Source organism: Lissotriton vulgaris, chromosome 12 (genome assembly GCF_964263255.1).
Source record: "Lissotriton vulgaris chromosome 12, aLisVul1.2, whole genome shotgun sequence".
Classification (NCBI taxonomy): domain Eukaryota; kingdom Metazoa; phylum Chordata; class Amphibia; order Caudata; family Salamandridae; genus Lissotriton; species Lissotriton vulgaris.
In genome coordinates, this window is record NC_141700.1 from 250,025,753 (window position 1) to 250,043,149 (window position 17,397).

Here is a 17,397-nt window from a genome sequence, read left to right on the forward strand (position 1 = left end):
ACCGTCAACAGTACAGCCAGCGTCAATCAGGAGGATATACAAAATTAACTCCAAGAGGACAGGGTGGCCGAGGAAAGGACAACACCCGTCGACAATGACAACCTCCATCTTCCGGCTCTGTCAGATGCTCCCCTGGGTGGAAATATTGCTCTCTATCTTCACAATTGGCGGAAAATAACAATGGACCAATGGTCCTCAAAATAGTTCAATTCGGTCATACCCTAGAATTTCTTCAAGCGCCCCCTTGTACGCCACCGATGCACCAGAGAGCCAACCATCTGCATCAACTCCTGCAGGAGATTCGGACAATGCTCCGAAAGGGAGCAATAGAACCGGTACCGAAAGCCCAGGAAAACAAGGGGTTTTACTCCAGTTTTTTTCTTATCAAGAAAAACCAATCAATCAATCAATCAAAGCATTTATATAGCGCACTACTCACCCGGAGGGTCTCAAGGCGCTAGGGGGGGGGGGTCCGCTACTGCTCGAACAGCCAGGTCTTGAGCTGCTTCCTGAAGGAAAGGTGATCCTGGGTCAGGCGGAGGTGGGTCGGGAGGGAGTTCCAGGTCTTGGCGGCCAGGTAGGAGAAGGACCTTCCTCCTGTGGTGGCTCTTCGGATGCGGGGGACAGCGGCGAGGGCGTGGTCGGTCGATCGAAGCTGGCGTGTGGGAGTGTAGAAGTTGAGGCGGCTGTTGAGGTATCCTGGGCCTTGGTTGTGTAGGGCTTTGTGTGCGTGGGTGAGGAGACGGAAGGTGATTCTCTTGTTGACCGGGAGCCAGTGCAGATCTCTCAGGTGTCCGGAGATGTGGCTGCGACAGGGGATGTCCAGGATGAGTCGTGCTGAGGCGTTCTGAATCCGCTGGAGTCTCTTCTGGAGTTTGGTGGTGGTTCCGGCGTAGAGGGAGTTGCCGTAGTCCAGACGGCTGGTGACGAGGGCCTGGGTGACCGTCTTCCTGGTCTCGTGGGGATCCACCGGAAGATCTTACGTAGCATGCGCAGGATGTTGAAGCACAACGAGGAGACGGCGTTGACTTGTCTGGTCATGGAGAGGGAGGAGTCCAGGATGAAGCCCAGGTTGCGTGCGTGGTCTGTTGGTTTGGATGCTCTGCCCAGGGTGGGGGGCCACCAGGAGTCGTCCCAGGCGGAGGGTGAAGATCCCAGGATGAGGACTTCCGTCTTGTCCGAGTTCAGTTTCAGGCGGCTGTTCGTCATCCACTTGGCTACGTCTGTCATCCCTTCGTGTAGGTTGGCTCTGGCTGTGGCGGGGTCGTTGGTGAGGGAGAGGATCAGCTGGGTGTCGTCGGCGTAGGAGATGATGTCGAGGTTGTGTTGGCGTGCGATGGCTGCGAGGGGGCTCATGTAGACGTTGAAGAGGGTTGGGCTGAGCGAGGAGCCTTGAGGAACGCCACAGATGACTTCGGTGACTTCTAATCTGAACGGGGGGAGGCGGACTCTCTGTGTCCTTCCGGCGAGGAACGAGATGATCCATTCCAGTGCCTTCTCCTGGATTCCGATGTTGCTGAGGCGCTGCACTAGGGTACGGTGGCAGACGGTGTCGAAGGCCGCGGAGAGGTCTAGGAGGATGAGGGCCGCTGTTTCTCCGTTGTCCAGCAGGGCTCGGATGTCATCGGTGGCTGCTATCAGGGCGATCTCGGTGCTGTGGTTGGCCCGGAAGCCAGACTGCGAGAGGTCGAGGGATCCGTTCGTCTCGAGGAAGGCGCCAGCTGCTTGTTGACGGTCTTCTCGATGACTTTTGCAGGAAACGGGAGCAGCGAGATGGGGCGGTAGTTCTTGAGGTCGGTGGGGTCGGCTGATCGCTTCTTTAGTAGAGCGGTGAGTTTGGCGTGCTTCCAGCTCTCCGGGAAGGTAGCGGTGTCGAAGGAGGTGTTGATGATGTCCCGCAGGTGGGGTGCGATGACAGCGGCGGCCTTGTTAAAGACGTGGTGAGGGCAGGGGTCGGCCGGAGATCCGGAGTGGATGGAGTTCATCGTGCGGATGGTGTCTTCGGTGCTGATCGGGGTCCAGGCGCGGAGAGTGGTGGTGGGGGGCGGTGGTTCAGTCCTGGCGTGCGTTGGTTGAGTGCTGAAGCTGTTGTGTATGTCCGTGATCTTGTTGTGGAAGTAGGAGGCGAGGGAGTTGCAGAGATCTTGCGAAGAGGTGATGTCGTTGTTTCCGGCTTTGGGGTTGGAGAGCTCTTTAACGATGTTGAAGAGTTCCTTGCTGTTGTGTGCGTTGTTGTCCAGTCGTTCCTTGAATGCAGTTTTCTTGGTGGCGTGGATCAGTTGGTGGTGTTTTCGGGTGGCGAGCTTGAGGGCAGTCATGTTGTTCGGTGTTGGGTCTCTGCGCCAGGCTTTTTCGAGTGCTCGGCAGTTCTTCTTGGAGCTCTTGAGTTCGTCGGTGAACCATGGGGCTTTCTTGCTGCCGGGTCTGCTGGGCGGGGGCTTCAGAGGGGCGAGGTCGTCTGCGCAATTGCTGATCCACTTCGCGAGGTTAGTGGCCGCCTGGCTTGGGTTCGTTGCGCTGGTGGGAGGGTTCATGCTCAGGGAAGTCGCGAGCTGGTCGGCTGTGATCTTGTTCCAGTTTCTGCGTGCTAACTGTTGCTGGTGATGGTGGATCGTGGTCCTACTGAAGCTGAAGTGGACGCAGCTGTGGTCCATCCAGTGGAGTCCGGTGGCGTGGCTGACGGCGATGTCCTTGCTGGATGAGAAGACTGGGTCGAGTGTGTGTCTGGCGTAGTGGGTGGGGGTGGTCACCAGCTGCTTGAGACCGAGATTGTCCAGCAGGGTGGTGATGTTGCGGTCGTTGTTGTTCTCCAGGTGGAAGTTGAGGTCCCCGAGGAGGATGTAGTCAGCGGAGGGGAGGGCGTGCGGGCTGATGAAGTCGGCGATGTCTTCGCTGAATTGTGTGCGTGGTCCCGGGGGTCTGTAGATGCTGAGGGTGGTCTTGGGGTTGATGTGGATCTGGAAGTGCAGGTGTTCGGCAGGTGTGAGGGTGTCGTCGGTGTTGGTCGTGATGCGGATGGTGTTCCTGTGGATGATGGCGATGCCTCCTCCTGTCTGGTTGATCTTGTAGCCTTCCGGGATGGCGATGGCGATGTCGGGCGCTGAGGAGGCGTTCATCCAGGTTTCCGTGAGGAAGGCGACGTCTGGGGCTGTGGTGTCGAGCAGGTTCCAGAGCTCGGCGGCGTGTCTGTGGATGGGAGCGGGTGTTGAGCAGGATGCACTTGAGGTGGTTGCTGCTGGTGTTCGGCTTGGTCGGTGCTGGTGTAGTGCAGGTCCCGGTGCAGGTGAACTTGCAGGAGTGGCAGCAGAAGGGTCCGTGAGTGCGTCTCGGGGTGGCTCGATAGCATCCCGGGATTCGGCCGGCGTTGAGTGCGTAGAGTTCGGTGGCGTCGTAGGTCCGGCGGGTGGGCTGGTGTCTGCGGGAGCCAGGGGTCGTGGCACTGGGCGCGGTCCAGGCGCAGACGGGCGCAGACGGGCTTACCTTTGGCGCACCTTCGGCGCTCAATCGGTGCTCCCGCTGTGCGCGGTCGCTCTGGGGGCGTCATAAGAAGGGGGACGGGAGGGCGGGGCAGCTGGGCGGCGGGAGCGGGGCGGCCAATGGGCCGGTGGTGGGCGGGGCCGCAGGGGGTCAGCGGCGTGAAAAACTCTCGGGAGGGCGGCTCAGCTGTGGCTGGGCCGCTCGGGGGGGCAGGGGGGGTGGCGGTCAGGAGCTTGGCAGGCGGGAACACTGGCGTAGGCAGGAGCAGGAAGCGGCAGGAGCAAGGGGGTGACCCGGCCTGGTGAGAGGCGCAGTGGTCAAGCTCCAGTGGCGCCCCATTCTGGATCTCAGATCCATAAACACCTATCTCAAGAAACAATCTTTCAGGATGGTGTCTCTGCAGGACATCCTTCCGTTATTAAACCCAGGAGATCATATGACCACATTGGACTTACAAGACACGTATTTCCACGTGCCGATACATCCTGCACACAGACAGTACCTTCGGTTCTGGGTTGCCGAAAGACATTACCAATTCAAGGTACTGCCATTCGGCTTGAAGTCAGCGCCAAGAGTTTTCACGAAATGCCTGGCTCCAGTGGCGGCTCTGTTGAGAAAGCAAAAACATCAAATATTTCCTTACCTCGACGACTGGTTAGTCAAGGCACCATCAAAGGTACAGGCCAGAGCGTCAACACAGGCCTGCATAGACTTATTTGCCAATCTAGGATTGACTCTCCACGAGGGAAAGTCGAACCTCCACCCAGCAAAAGTGATCACATTTCTGGGAGCAATTTTGGACACGGAATGCAACAAGGCGTTTCCCTCAGAGGAAAGGCAACTGAGTATTGTGTCCCTCTTCCAAGACTTTGTAAAAAGAAAGTCTTTCAGTCCGCAGGTACAAATCCTTGCTGGGCACGATGTCATCTTGTATTCCCCTGGTACCTTGCTGCAGGCTAAGGATGAGACCATGGCAAGAGCAGATCGATCTCCAATGGCGTCAAGCGGAGGGATCCTTCGACGATACAATAGGGGTGACACCAGTGATGGTACAGGCAGCAAAGTGGTGGACGCAAGAAGCAAATGTGTCTCAAGGACTGACGTTTCTGGCAAAAGCAGCTCCTCTAGCGGTATTTATTTATTTTATTTATTTATTTCAATGGTTTTATATAGCGCTGCTGGACCCAAGAGTATCAGAGCGCTTTACAGGGAAGGTAACACATAATAATAGCAAATAACAAACAATTAGACAATGTGCAGCGAGTTTACAAGGGATGTAGCAATGCATTCAGGAGAGCAATGAGAGCAAAGAAAACAAAGATAACATTAAAAGGGAAAGATGAGATTTTAAAGATATGAGAAAGAAGGGGGTGCGGTGGAGGGGAGGGAGAGTGGAAGGTGGAGAGGGTGTTGGGAAGGAGTGGGTAGGGGAAGATTAAAGCGTGAGCAAGTTCAGGATCAAAGGCATTGGGTACACCAATATTTGTTGAGAAGAAGTTCTTTGAGTTCCTTTTTGAAGAGAGGGTAAGAGGGGTTGCAGCGAAGATCTTTGGGGAGAGAGTTCCAAATCGTAGGAGCGTTACCAGAAAATGCCCAGGATTGGGTCTTTTTACATTTGAGTCTAGGAGGGATTAGGACAAGAGAATATGTGCTCCTCAGGGACCTGGAGCACCCTGCTATCTGTAGTTTGACTGCAAGGTAAGAGGGAGTGTTTTGGTGAAGAGCTTTGTGAGTGATACAGGCAATCTTGTAGGTGGATCTTCCTTCTATAGGGAGCCAGTTGAGAGTTTTGAGGATGGGGGGAGATGTGGTCAAATCTTTTACAGTCAGAGATGAGTCTAGCTGCTAGATTGAGAACAGATTTAATCGGTGCAAGATGGACTTTAGGTGTGCCGGCAAGTGTGGCGTTGCCATAGTCAATCCTGCAAAGGACAAGCGATTGGACAACGGTTCTAAAATCATCAGCTGGAATAAAAGGTTTGATTTTTTTGAGGTGGTGAAGGGTGTAAAGAGCACTTTTGGCAGCATTTTTAATGTGGGGGATGAGGTTAAGATTGTGGTCAATGCTGATGCCTAGGGATTTCACAGAATTAGAGGTGGAGAGGGTGCAATTAAGTGCTTTGATATCGTTGATCCAGAGTTGAATGGGAAGGGAATTGTTTTTGGGAGTGAAAAGGATGATTTCAGTTTTTTTCGGATTCAGTTTTAGATGATTCAGATGGAACCATGCTTGAACTCTATTCAAGGTATCATTGAGGTGAAGAATGTCATTGTGAGATTTGATCTTGTAGTATAGCTGGGTGTCGTCAGCATAAAGGTGGTAACTGATTTTGACTTGTTTGAGAATGAAAGTGAGTGGTTCCATGAAAAGATTAAATAGGGTTGGGGCGAGGATGGATCCTTGAGGGACACCGAGTGAGACAGGTTGTGGATTAGAGAGGTAGTGGTTTAGCTTGATTTGCTGTGATCTGTTTTGAAGGAACGAGGAGAACCAATTGAATACAATGCCTTCAACGCCAAATCGATTTTTGAGAGTGTAAAGAAGGGTGGGATGGTGGACAGTATCAAAAGCAGCCGAGAGGTCAAGTAGGATTAGTATGAATGATTCACCTCTATCTAGGGAGCGATGAATATCATCTGTGATGTTTAACATAGCAGTTTCGGTGCTGCGTCCCTTTCTAAAACCGGATTGGAAAGTGTCCAGGAGATTGAAGGAGAAGATCTGGTTCTCTAATTGGGACAGGACACATTTTTCAAGGGCCTTAGATAGGAAAGGAAGGTTGGAGAGGGGGCGTACGTTGTTAAGGTCAATGGGGTCAGCCGAGGTGTTTTTAAGAATGGGGAGATTTGGCCAAGCTGAAGGGAGGCAGGGACAACGCCAGAGGAAAAAGAGGAGTTGATAATATTGGTCCAAATAGGGGCAATGATGTGTTTGAGTTATTGAACCAGATGGGCGGGGAGAGGGTCTTTAGTATGGGAGGAAGGTTTAAGTTTAGAAATGATGTTGATATAGAAACTGGACTGAATTCACTCCAAGAAGCGTTGTTTTTTAGCAGAGTGGACCTTGGGAGAGGAGTCAGATTGTGGGAGAACGGGGATGGATTGAGGGGGGTCATGAAGTGTGGGAAGAGAGGAGGAGGAGGAGAGAGAGTTAGGAGAGTTGGTGAGTGTGTGTTGGTTGAGGGAAGGTTGGGGTGAGAGTGGGGGGCAAGAGAATGATAGTTCTATCTTGTTGATTTTGTTCGTGAAGAAGCTGGCAATTTCTTCGCATCTTTTCATAGAGGCTAATATTTTAGGAGGGCCAGAAGACGTTTGTTTTTTAACGATGTTAAAGAGTTCTCTGGGGCGGTTTCTAGCCTGGTCAAGTTGTGACTGGAAAAAGGAGGATTTTTTGTTGAAGATATGTTTTTTGTATTGAGCTCTAGCAGTTCTTAGGAGAGCTAGATTATCTGCAGAGGGATGATTCCTCCAAACACGTTCAGATTGTCTGAGGGACCGTCTTTCATTATTGAGTTCAGAATTAAACCAAGACTTGGGAGGGTTGTTTTTTTGTTGCTTGAGTTTAATTGGAGCAATTTGATCAAGGGCTTTAAGAATATAATTATTATAATGCTTGGTTAAGTCATTGGTGCTATCAGAGAGGGGGGAGAAGTAGGCAAGTTTTAATAGAGGATTCCAATTCGCCAGGTGGGATACAGTGAAGGTTGCGTGTTAGTTTCGAAGGTAAAGTGTTGATGGGGGCAGGGCTAGTAATGGAGCTATTCAGGGTGAAGAGGATAAGGTGGTGGTCGGACCAGTCAACGGGAAGTATATTAGAGAGAGAGGCCAGATCCTTGCTAGTCATTATAGCATCAAGGGTTGCACCTTTGGTATGAGTAGGGGAATTACAGAGTTGGGTCATGGTGGTGATGTCCATGGCATCCTTAAATAGGATTACAAAAAAAATTTGATGGACAGAATGTAGATCAATGTCTTACATTCACCCCAGTACAAGGATCTGGGCCTAAATCGATCGTTTTTTGCACTCCACACCACCCTGGGTCAGATAATGGCTTTATGCAAATCAGCTCTGACCCTGTGCTTTACATTCTGCTATTGGTAAAGTCAGGATTGGCACACGCCTCCATCAAGGTGCATTTGGCTGCGTTATCCCGCTACAGGAGGTCATCGTCAGGCCCATCCTTATGGTCATCAAGGATTATCAAACAGTTTATGAAGGGGATATTCAGGGTCTTTCCTCCAGTTAAGCCTCCACCACCATTATGGAATCTGAATATTGTACTCTCTCAATTGATGAAGCCACCATTTGAACCGATACACAAGGCAGACCTGAAGTTCTTGTCCTGGAAAGTGGCTCTTCTCATTGCATTGACTTCAGCGAGAAGAGTAGGGGAACTTCAAGCGCTCACGATTCAGGAGCCTTTCTTACAGTTTCAGGAGGATAGAATGATTCTCAGGACAATCCCGAAGTTCATTCCGAAGGTGCCAACTGATTTTCATTTGAACAAACCGTTGGTGTTGAAACGTTTCTTTCCTCATTTGTCAACAGCAGCAGAACGAGTATTGCACTCGCTGGACGTTCAGAGATGTATGAAATTTTACTTGAAAGAAACTAAGGCGTTTCGCAAGTCTTCTCAGTTGTTCGTCACAATCAGCGCGCCCAGGAAAGGTTTCCCGCTGTCAAAGAGGGGAATTGCCAGATGGATTTCCAGTGCGATTGTCTACTGTCATCAAGCTGCTGGAAAGCCTTTGAATGCACGAGTTCGTGCCCATTCCACAAGGGCGGTGGCCACATCCACTGCGCTGTTTGGAGGAGTGCCAATCCAGGATATCTGCAGAGCAGCGACCTGGGCATCTACGCACACCTTCCCCAGGCACTACTGCTTGGAGGCAGCTGCAGAATCGGATGCAGCGGTGGGAGAGGCTGTACTGCGGAATATCATCCAGTAACAGTGAGCCTTTTTTACATCCCTCCATCCATACTTTCTCTTGTTTACAACGTCACATTTTATATGAGTGTATATGTGTGTATGTGTATATATATATATATATATATATATATATATATATATATATATATATATATGAGATTATGCTTCATTTTCAAATGGTATTGCATGATTATGAAATGTATCAGAGAATTTTTTTTTTTTTTTCACTGCTCGCTATTCTGATTCAGGCATGTGAATCTATGAAAGTTAACAAGTTACTTACCTGTAACTTTAGTTCTCCAGTATTGGAATCTTTCATAGATTCACATGCACCCACCCTCCTCCCCTGAGAGGCTCACCTCTGATTTAGCACAAGAAGTGTGTTATATGCACAAGTGCGCGAAAAATCTGAGGGGCAGAAGGTTCTCTCAGGAGTGTTCTAGAGGGTGAGGAGCTCTGATTGGTTCAGAGAAAAGTTTGGGCATTTTTTACATAACAAAGGTTATGGATTGCAAAAGGGAAATGGGCCTAGGCCTCTCTTCAGTTTGCTATACTACTAAGCACTGCTTTTTTATATACCGGAGACTCCCGTCTCGATGACTGGGAATGATTCAGGCATGTGAATCTATGAAAGATTCCAATACTGGAGAACTAAAGTTACAGGTAAGTAACTTGTTTTCATTTTGTTCTTCAGATGAATTGGGGTATGCTAGGGTGTAAAGAAAAGATATGAATTGGAAATGCTGGTACCAGTGTAAAACCAACGGTGTGTGATGAATTCATAATGCGGTTTCACAACCCCATGTGTGTGTTGGATGTAGGGGATAAATAGTTATAACACAGAATTTAGGTGGTTATGGACTACATTTAGATGAACCTTGGGTGGTTGATGATTTTGGAGGCACATAAAGGGGCGTCAAGGTTGTAAAGATACAATCTAAGTCAGCTGTGTTAGGAAAAAATGGATAGAGTTGATTGGTTAAAGAGGGTCAATGAGAGTTAGGTGTAGGGAAGGGGCTAGAGATTTAGAGAGTAGTGGGGGGGGGGGGATAGTTGTGTATGCTGGTGAGGAAAATATTTGTTTTCCTATTTTACTTAGATTTTTCATGATATATTGTTTATTATATTCCTCCATTCTTTTATCACCCTCCATTCTTCCTGTGTCCCACATTCATACTATCTTCCGTTCAATATTGTAATTCCACTTGCTTCTATCTCCCTTTGCCCATTCACTTATGTCATGTATCCCTCCTTTCTGTATGCACGTGCTAATTGGTTACTGCCTTTTCTGATTTTTCTTTGTTCTTCCATTTGGATTGTACACTCTTACTATATCTTTCCTTCGCTCATGCACTCTTTCTGATAGATACATCTGCCGTGTGGATTCCTCACCTTGTGAATATCCCCCTTGCGTCAGCAACGTTCGGAAATTTTCTTCGTAGCACGCCGACGTGGACGACGTCACCGGAGCACGGCATCGCGCGTGACTCCGCCTGACGTCACCGACCCCATATCAGGTCCACGCCGGCGTGATGACGTCAGTTCCCTTTTTTCCGCGTCTCCGACGCTAACGGTTTTCGGGATCTTCAGCGATACCTAGTATCTTTCTGTTTGATATTTGTCACTGTTTCTCTCTTACGACCTTGTTCTTCTCCGGAGATGTCGTCGAGGAAAACAGGCTTTAAACCATGTAGGTCTTGTGCCCGCATGATGTCTATCACTGACCCACATAAGGATTGTTTGTGGTGTCTTGGTTCAAGTCACGATGTGAAGAACTGCGAGTCCTGTTTTAAGATGAATCCAAAAGCGCTTCGGGAGCGTGAAGCAAAGTTGCTTTTGGCGAAGGTGAAGAAAGACTCTGGGCGACTTTCGAGATCTACGTCACGGAGATCGAAGTCGAAGCAAAGGTCTCGGTCGAGGTCGGTATCGGCGTCGAGGTCCAGAGCGGGCTCGAGGTCTGGAGAGGACTCGAGGTCTAAAGCGAAGTCGAAGTCCAGAGATAGATCTAGGTCTAGATCTAAGTCGGCTTCCGGACATGCTTCGAGCTCTTCGAGGAGAAAGCATAAGAGGAGGAAGCACAGTTCGAGACATCATTCGGGGAAGGATTCCTCTGACTCGAAGAGAAGGTCTCATAAACATCGTAAGGACTTTGTCTCTCCTTCACCTGCTTTGTCAAAAGAAGGATCTCCGGAGCCGGACCCGGAGCCGGTCTCCTCGGGGCATGAAGAAGAGGAGGTGATTCAAGAACCGGCTTCGACGGAGACTCCTGTGAATCCGGAAGGTCAGGGTGAGGATGTGTCGGGTCGGCCTCCATTGCAACATCCGGTAGGTCCGTACCCTTCCTTTCCTGGTCCTGGGCAGGATCCCTCGCATTTTCTCAATGCGATGTATGGAGTTTATTCGAGGGCAATGTACCCCACTGGAGCGCCTGGTGGCCCCATGGGTCCATTATCATACAATCTGGGTATTCCTCAGTCGTATGCCCCTGCTCCATTTATGCCTTTCATGCCGGCGCCTCTTTCACCTTGGCTCGGTACGGCTCCACCGAGGTCTTCGACTCCGCATGCGGCTTCGCCGACTCCGGATCGACCTCGTCGTGATCGAGGTACTACGCCTGTTCATGACTCTCGTCCTCCTGCTCCGGTTCCTCGATCGACGTCGGAACCGGCTCCGTCGGAGTCGTTGCCGGATCCATCGACTTCGATTCGAATGGAGTGGTCGAGGCGGAGAGCTCAGCGTCTTCTCGAGCAAAAGGATGATGAGAGCTCAGATGTGGAAGAAGGCGAGCTTCCTGATCATGATGATGACTTCGATGAGCTTCGGGATGCTAGTGGTCTGGAACTCTCTCCCGAGTGGGGTCTGCCTTCGACTTCCGATGCACCATCAAGGGACGTCGCTCCTTATCACGTGGTTATTAGGAAGGCTGCTGACCTTCTTAGCTTAAAGCTGCCCACAGTGGAGTACAAGCCCAACATTCTCACGGAAGTCCTGCATTCTCCTTCTTCGATTGTGGAGCCAACTCTGCCGTTTACTGATGCCTTGTCAGATCCAATTAAGGAGGTTTGGAAGAGGCCGTTGTCTGCTCCTGCAGTTTCAAGGGTTATTGCAAGGCGCTATAGGGTGGCTCCTGATGACCCTGCCTTTCTGTCTACACATCCATCTCCGGAAAGTCTTGTGGTTCAGGCGGCTTGCTCTAATAGGGCTGCAGGCTCTTTCCCTCAAGTGCCAGCTGATAAAGAGTCTAAGAAATTGGATCAGGCTGCGAAGAAGACTTTCTCTTCTGGGAGCATGGCTCTGAAGTCATCAAACGCTACTTGCCTTTTAGGTAGATATGTGCACGCGCTGATGGACTCAGTGAAGCAATTGTCTGCAAAACTTCCTGAGGAGGATAAGAAAAACTTTAATGAAGTGATCTCTGACACTCAGGCTGCGGCCCGCATGGTCATTCAAAGTGGCATGGACACTGTGGATTCTGTTGCCAGAATTATGGGCTCATCCATTGCAACCAGGAGAGCTGCGTGGTTAAAGTCTTCTGATTTCTCCGCGGATGTACAATCTACTTTGCTGGACTTACCCTTTGATGGGACTGGCCTTTTTGGTAAAAAGGCTGATGTGGCCTTGGAAAGGTTTAAAGACAGCCGTGCCACTGCGAGATCCTTGGGTCTGCAGATGAGAGGGTCGACGGCTAGAAAATTCAAGGGATTTAAATCTTCTTTTCGTCCCTTCAAGCAGGGCCAACAGCAACAGCAGCAGCAGCAAAACCCTCTATATAGGTCCTATAGAGGTAGACAGAGGGGTCGTGGACGTGGACGTCAAGTCTCCTCTTCCTCCACTTCCTCCAATAATGCCCAACCCCCACCCGCATCAGCAAAGCAGCCCTAGATCCACCATTCTGGATCATGTAGGGCCAGTAGGGGGTCGGCTTACTCACTTTCTACGAGATTGGGAATCGGTTACATCAGATCTTTGGGTTCTCAATCTCGTAGAGAATGGGTATGCACTTCCTTTTCAGGAGTTCCCTCCCAATTACCCTCCTTGCCAAGGTTATTGCTCGTAGGACCACCTGCTTCTCCTGCAGGAGGAAGTCCTGGCACTGTTTCGAAAGGGTGCAATAGAGGTGGTTCCAGAGCAGGAGAGGGGTCAAGGGTGCTACTCCCGGTATTTCTTGATTCCCAAGAAGGATGGCAGGCTTCGGCCTATCCTGGATCTCAGGATTTTGAACCTCTATCTCAAACAGGAGAAGTTCAAAATGCTCACCCTTGCTCAGGTTCTTCTGGCGCTGATGGAAGAAGACTGGATGGTGTCGATCGACTTGCAGGATGCGTATTTCCACATCCCAATCCTGAAGTCGCACAGGAAGTATCTCCGTTTTACGGTGGGTTCGCAGCACTACCAGTTTGCGGTCCTCCCGTTTGGACTTACTACTGCGCCTCGAGTTTTCACCAAGGTGATGGCTGTGGTGGCTGCACATCTCAGAAGGTCGGGGATTCCAGTTTTCCCGTACCTGGACGATTGGCTGATCAAAGCAGAGTCGCCGGAGATGGTGCTCCATCATCTGCAGGAGACAACTCAGTTGTTACACAGGTTGGGTTTTTCGATAAACGTACCCAAATCTCACCTGGTGCCCTCCCAGCGCAACCTGTTCATAGGTGCGGTACTGGACACTTCTGTATGTCGTGCATTCCCTCCACCTCAAAGGATTCGCGACATTCAGGAAATGGTTCCTTTATTCTTCAATGGGGCGGTTGTTCCAGTCCTGAAGGTCCTTCGCCTGCTCGGTCTGATGGCTTCTTGCATTCTGTTGGTCAGTCATGCACGCTGGCACATGAGGGCGCTCCAGTGGTGCCTCCGCAGGCAGTGGTATCAGCACAACGGAGATCTCAGGGAGTCAGTGAGGATCTCCAGGGAAGCTGCAGCGGATCTGTCTTGGTGGGGCGTGGAAGGCAATCTGTCACAAGGAAAGCCTTTTCAGCTGCCTCCATCGGTGGCCACAGTGATATCGGATGCATCCACTCTAGGGTGGGGTGCTCATCTGGGAGACCTGGAGGTCAAAGGTCTTTGGTCTCCGGAAGAAAGGTTGTTTCACATCAACCTTCTGGAATTGAGGGCGATACGTTTGGCGCTCAAGGCCTTCCTCCCTTCCCTTCGCGGTCGTTCGGTTCAGGTTCTAACGGACAACACGACCGCGATGTGGTACATCAACAAGCAGGGAGGAGTAGGGTCGCAGTGTCTCTGCAGAGAGGCTCTGCGTCTCTGGTCCTGGGTTCAGGACCATCAGATTTGTCTGGTGGCAAATCATCTGGCCGGGGTTCTGAACGTGCGTGCAGACAGTCTCAGTCGGCAGTTCTCTGCCGACCACGAGTGGAGGCTTCACCCGGAGGTTGTTCACGACATCTTTCGGATGTGGGGGACTCCTCGGGTGGATCTATTTGCCACTCGCGAGAATGCTCACTGCCCTTCATTCTGCAGTCTCCAGTATCCGATGCAAGGAGCATTGGGGGACGCGTTTCAGTTGAGTTGGGGAGATCGACTCCTTTACGCGTTTCCCCCCATACCTTTGATTCCTCGGGTTCTGAGGAAGATTCGTCAAGACCGGGCCCAAGTCATATTGGTTGCTCCGGATTGGCCAAGAAGGGTGTGGTAATCGGACCTACTCCACCTATCCTCTCACCCGCCGCTCCGTCTCCCTCACAGGGCAGACCTCCTCTCTCAGTTGGAGGGGCAGGTTCTACACCCCCACCTCCAGACATTACACCTTCATGCCTGGAGATTGAACGGGGCAACTTGAGTTCATTTTCTCTCCCTCACGAGGTCGTGGATGTTATTCTCTCTGCCAGGCGTGACACCACTAAGTCCATATACTCCTATAGGTGGACTAAATTTGTTTCTTGGTGCAGGGAGAGGGATGTTGACCCTTTGAAGGCTCATTTGTCTAATATTTTACAATTTGCCCTTTATCTGGCACAGCAAGGTTTGGCTGTGTCCACGGTCAAGGGTTATCTTTCGGCCTTATCGGCGTTTTTATGTTTGCCGGATCAGCCTTCTCTCTTTAAATCTCCGGTGGTTTTGAGATTCTTGAGGGGTCTTTTGAATATGTTTCCTCCTACTCCTTTTATTGTTCCTCATTGGGATTTGAATCTTGTGCTGACCTTTTTAATGGGTTCTCCCTTCGAACCCTTGCACAAGTGTCCATTGAGGCTTCTCTCTTTTAAAACAATTTTCCTCGTTGCAATCACCTCGGCAAGGAGGGTAAGTGAGCTTCAAGCTCTAAGTTCCAAACCCCCATTCCTGACCATTCATGCAGAAAGGATGGTTCTTAGAACCAGGGCTGCTTTTCTGCCTAAGGTGGTGACTCCTTTCCATCTTGGGCAGTCCATTACCCTTCCTACCTTCTATCCTCCCCCTCACCAGTCTAAGGAGGAAGAGAGGCTGCATCGCTTGGACCCTAAGAGGGCGGTGTCTTTCTATCTGGACCGGACTAAGGACTTCCGGTTGGACGACCAGCTGTTTGTTGGCTTTGCTGGCTGCAAGAAGGGCAGAGCGGTGCACAAGCGCACTCTTTCCAGGTGGATAATCCTGTGCATCAAGATCTGCTACTCCCTTGCGGGTAAGGACCCTCCTGAGGGTATTAGAGCTCATTCAACTAGAGCAAAGTCTGCAACATCTGCTTTGTCTAGGGGTGTACCTGTTGAGGATATTTGCAGGGCCGCGACTTGGGCCTCCCTCCACACTTTCGCGAAGCATTACTGCTTGGATACCGAGGTGAGGAGGGATGGCCACTTCGCGCGTTCTGTCCTCCAAGACTTCCTGGTGTAGCAGAGTGGACACCCTCCTCCGGGAGTGGGGACTGCTGTGGGAATCTATTCACAAGGTGAGGAATCCACACGGCAGATGTATCTATCAGAAGAACAAGTTACTTACCTTCGGTAACGCTTTTTCTGGTAGATACTATATCTGCCTGTGGATTCCTCACTGACCCACCCGCCTCCCCGTTGTCTACTCTGCTATACCTGGTCTTTCTGTATATATGATTGTAATACTGTTGTATTGATTTGGTTCTATTTGTACTGTGTACATTGTATATTTGCATATTTGCTATCGTTGGTCCGTCCGTGTGCCTCGAAGGCACGGAAAAAAGGGCGGAACGGACGTCATCACGCCGGCGTGGACCTGATATGGGGTCGGTGACGTCAGGCGGAGTCACGCGCGATGCCGTGCTCCGGTGACGTCGTCCACGTCGGCGTGCTACGAAGAAAATTTCCGAACGTTGCTGACGCAAGGGGGATATTCACAAGGTGAGGAATCCACAGGCAGATATAGTATCTACCAGAAAAAGCGTTACCGAAGGTAAGTAACTTGTTCTTCTTTTCCATTCCTCTCCAATAATTTCTTCCTCTATCCATGCCTTTTCTTCATCTTGTCCTCTTGTAATTAATCAGTCTTAAATCCTCCTGCCACATACTTTTCACACCCCTTTGCATTACCCTCCCTTTTATCTCCATTTGTCCCAATCCTTTTTCTTCTCCTTTTGGTGATCTTTTAGTTTCTTCTTTTCTTACTCGTATTTTGACCATCTTTTCTTAGTGTTTATCCCTTTGCTTCGACTCTCGCCTCCTCCTGGAGATCATGACTACATCTACAACTTGGATGAGAGTGAAGGCGTCTGCGACCTCTTCGATGTACCAATTCTCCCTCTCTGACCTTTGAACTATGCCATTTGGCTTTGTGAATACAGACTGTTTTTTAAAAGTTTTCGGATAAGATATATATTTTTGGATTCCTTGTGTGAATGGCGACTTAGCAAAAGGAAATAATCCTTTATTGCTTTTCGTTTTGCCTGAACTGGAAATCTCTCTTCTGAAGAAACCTGGATAAAGCTCTAGCAAGCCCTTTGGGTGTCCAGTCTTCACTGGAGATGCAGATCCTCTCACCACTCACAACACATCCTAGGTTTGCCATGCATCTGCAGGAGCTACTTCTGATTTACCCGGGGTGTCGCAGATATCTACATGGACCAGAGGAGGAATTGCTTGTGCTGGGTGTGACAAATCTCTTCTGACACGCACAGATTGCTTCTCATTCCCATAATTTGACTCTTCCATTGCTTTGCTGTACAACAATCTCTAACATTGTGCTCTTTACCAGAGTTGCAGGAACAACACATTTTGTGTGATGAGGAAACATTTCTGATTCAATCCAGTGACGGCTTGTCCTCTCCTGTTGCAGTGTATGTCTTCATGTCTACATGAAACAAGCATAAATGCTGAAGCTGATAAGAACGTTAGCACTCCCAGCCGATTCCGGAACTGTCCTCTAATGCTTCTGGCTGAGATTTCTCGTACTGGGCTACATATAAGAAGTTGTTGTATTCCCATAGACCTTGATGAAGCTGTTTTAGGGATTCAGTCACAAACTGTCCACACGTTCTCCGAGTCGGTTTCCTTGCCCAGTGCATTCACAGTGCTTCAGGATCAAGAACGACTCTCAATATACACTGGTTGTAAAGTCTCTTCACCTCACATTGTTGCCTATTCATGAGGCTTTCTGGGTACCACATCTCTTATCTAAATACATGCATAAGCTGCTCTTTGTGTGTGACAAATCTTTTTGCAAATCCTATACATGAACTGTTGATTTTTTCAGTTTTGGGAGCCGCATAGCAGGGTGCATTCAGAGACTGCGCAAGTTTCCCTCCAAGATGTATGAGACACCAATATTAAAGATCTGAAACAACCATCATTTTACAGCTATCCATTTTCAGGTATCTACTGGAGGAAGGGCACGGAGAGAAAATCATTTATACCACACAGTTAATTTCCTGTTCTGCTGCCCTTTGCTTAAAGAAATATGTATTCTGCAGTCCTAGTTCTGTGATAGAATGTGGCACTGAAGCAGTTGCGGTGCTATTAAGTAGAATGTATGCCCTACTGCTCCTTGATCAAGTGAGATTGTTCTGCAGGTTTGGTACTGTATGATAATGTACAGTATC

General features: G+C 49.9%; 1 protein-coding gene across 1 annotated transcript in view; it reads left to right on the forward strand.

The window, feature by feature from the left end:
* E2F4 (E2F transcription factor 4) overlaps nucleotides 1-17,147 on the forward strand; it is a 362,041-nt gene extending 344,894 nt beyond the window's left edge. The window contains exon 10 of the mRNA XM_086947763.1: nucleotides 15,993-17,147. Within this exon, the coding sequence (XP_086803889.1) occupies nucleotides 15,993-16,108 (116 nt within the window). The 3' untranslated portion in view covers nucleotides 16,109-17,147. The remainder of the gene's footprint in view (nucleotides 1-15,992) is intronic.
* The last annotated feature ends 250 nt before the right edge of the window (nucleotides 17,148-17,397 follow it).